General features: G+C 47.3%; 1 protein-coding gene across 1 annotated transcript in view; it reads right to left on the bottom strand.

Annotated features, from left to right (window-relative positions):
• Nucleotides 1-1,228, bottom strand: part of LOC112086438 (serrate RNA effector molecule homolog) — a 2,099-nt gene extending 871 nt beyond the window's left edge. The window contains exons 1-3 of the mRNA XM_024155359.1: nucleotides 946-1,228; nucleotides 725-874; nucleotides 29-663 (exon numbers count right to left, since the gene is read on the bottom strand). Of these exons, the coding sequence (XP_024011127.1) occupies nucleotides 29-663; nucleotides 725-874; nucleotides 946-1,228 (1,068 nt within the window). The remainder of the gene's footprint in view (nucleotides 1-28; nucleotides 664-724; nucleotides 875-945) is intronic.
• Between the last annotated feature and the right edge of the window lie 1,706 nt (nucleotides 1,229-2,934).

The following is a 2,934-nucleotide window of genomic DNA, read 5'->3' on the forward strand; positions in this document are numbered from 1 at the left end:
AATCAAAAGAAAGAAGTAAGGGAATTACTACGGCAGTTGTACGTGCGATCCCCTTGTACATGTTTGGGAAACGGAGCTCAGCCACTGCCGGGAGACTCGGGACCTGAGAAGAGATCTTATGGTAGAGTTCGGCGCAAGCATCGATGTTCTCCTCGAAAGGAGTCTCCTCATCGTAGTCGAAGCAGACCTTCGCCCTCTTCGCTGGCTCTGGCTCTGGAGAACCCTCGGCGCGGTCTCCAACTTGTCTCTTTCGAGAATGAGAAGCCTCAGCTCGATCTTGAGAAAGAGCGAGGTCTGACGCCACAGCCGTCGGTGGCTCGAGCTCAGCGGGAGCGTCCTGCGCCCGAGAAGAGTCTTCAATCCTCTTAGTCTTCTTCGAGGACTTTTTCTTCTTCAGTTTTTTCTGACCAGCGTGGTCAGGTGAGTTCGCAGCGAGCGGCGGTTCTTCAGGTTGCTCCCTAACCTCTTCGATAGCATGAACGGGGTTTGGAGTCACGTCGTTCGGCTCCTCTTCGTCGAACAGAGTTGGGATCTCGTCCAGCGAAAGCATCCTGGTAGTTCGAGGTCGTTTAGCCTGCGGTTTTGGTGCTTTGCGTCTTGGAGCAGCTCGGGGCTTGCTAGCTCGAGCTTTTGGCTTCCGCGGTTTCGGTTCTCGGACAGAAGCTGTAATGAAAATATGTCAAGGAGAAATTCGGAATAAACTCATAATAAACCAAAATAAAACTGAACTTAATAGTCGAATCTGCTTTCTTAGCTCGGCGCTGAAGAATCTCTTCCCACACTTCAGGCCAACGACGTTTACCGGCTTCGCTGAAAGCTGTTTCGAATTCAGATGTGAGTCCGGAGTTAAGAATAATGCTCGGGAGATGACGACCTGCAAAGAGGAATCGAAAGAGAATTAGCAAGATACAAAGTCAAAAATCAACTAAGTATACGATCATCTACCGATCGGAATCTTCCACTCCGATTGAGTTGGAATGTCAGAGTTGCTGACGGTGAGATCGTTCATCTCGAGGTAGAAATACTGGGATTTCCAGTCATTGAATTTACGGGGCTTAGCCCCAGTAACAATGTTCTTTCTCGGCTTTGTATTCGCTGCGAAGAACCATTCCTTAGATTTGTGGATGTTGACCGAGAAATGGTCTTCAAACAGCCGACTGGTTGGGATTTCGCCAAGCTCGTCGCATAAGCTAACGAACCCTATGTAGTTCGTTATTGAGGCTGGCATCACCTGCGTGAGAGCTACGCCGCGATGATTGCAGTAGCCAAGTAGACGAGAAGGAATCGGAAGGGTGAGCCCGCACTGAGTGAAATATGTCAGGTAGATGCAAAGGAAACCTTCAGGAACGTCCCATGGTCGATCTCCTCGAGTACGGCTCGAACGGCACCCGGAGAGAAAGAACAAGATGGCACGTTATGAGGACGAACAACTTTTCGCCTCAGAAGTGGCGGCGAAGCATGGTTCACTGCTTCAAGATTATCCTCGGCGACTCCTGCTTCGGTAGCGTCTTCCTCAAGATTTTCTTCTTCAAGTTCCTCGATCTCGTGATCAATACCATCGACGTTCGGCCCAGTTCGAGCTCCCGTTTCGCGAGTCTCTGTAGCCAGTTGTTCGGTAGCCTCAACTTGCGGTCGAGATCAGCTACTGCTCGTGCCGACCGATCTGGAGTTTTTACGGATCAGTTGCGGAGGATTACTCTCCTTGTTGAATGAGGGTTTGAAGAGGAAGAGCTCGGCTCCGAGGATTCGCGGCGATCTTCCGGAAGGATTTGATTAGAAGAAGAATTAATTGAAGAACTGGAAGACATTTTGAGCTCGGAAAAGTAGATTCGAAGGAGATCTAAGAAGGATGAAGAACAATTTGAAGATCAACCGGAAAAGATTGAAGATTGATCGGAGAATTTGAAGATCGAACGGGAAATTTGAAGATTGATCGGAAAAATTGAGGGTTTGCGGCGGCAGAAGTTGAAGAAACGAGAGAGAACTACGAATAAAAAACTAGAGAGAGAAACAAAAATCTAGAGAGAAGGGAGAGCAGTGTACCTTATATATGCTTGAACGAGAGTAATGAATGTGAGGAGAAGTATTTCCCTTATAAACAGTGGGAATCGTGGTTCCTCGATTTTCGCGAAGATCCCGGAATTCACGCGCCTCATTGAAGACAGGGTGTGAAACGTCCGGGAATGTGAATCGATTGCAGTTACCGATCTCAGTTTGTGACTTACTTTGAATCAAATGAGTTCGACTAAAGCCACTTCCTTTCATCGAACTGAGGGGGGGCTAACTGTTGGAGGTGAAAACCGCACCCCGGTTTTCTCCGGTACAAACCGAGATCGGCATAACATAAGCCCGGTTCACAAAGGAATGTACCAGGAAGACTGGGCCGAGTAAAATCTTGGGCCGAACGCAGCCCATTAAGCCAAGGTCGGCGAGAAGCTTCTCGAAGGAACCGAGGAGTTTCCCGAGTTCGGTCGAGAATAGGAAAGTTGCCTAAAAGAAAAAGGAAATTGCTACGAGAAAAGGAAAAGGACCGAGAGAAAAGGAAAGTCCTCTCGGTCCCATATCCCTGAAGATGCTCTCGATGACCGACTCAGAGGATATATATGAAGGAAGATGAATCGACACTAGAGAACAAAATATATTCCAGAGAAGACTTAGAGACTGAGAACTCATTACGCTAGATTCTTAGTTTCATAAAGTCTTAGTTCGTTGTTATATGCTTAACTACCGAACTCAGTTGTATTCTCTCGATTCGATCTAATAAAAACCGAGTTTGCCGATCTAAAGTATTATTTTACCCCTTGTCGATATTCACTTATCAACAAAAATGATTAAAAAGAAATCTCGGGAAAACTACAAACAGGCTTGACAGCAGCAGCAACGGCATCGATCTTCACCTTAGATCGGTTGGTGGGCCATGGAGATGATGACACT

Source organism: Eutrema salsugineum, unplaced genomic scaffold (assembly GCF_000478725.1).
Source record: "Eutrema salsugineum unplaced genomic scaffold, Eutsalg1_0 scaffold_20, whole genome shotgun sequence".
NCBI lineage: Eukaryota > Viridiplantae > Streptophyta > Magnoliopsida > Brassicales > Brassicaceae > Eutrema > Eutrema salsugineum.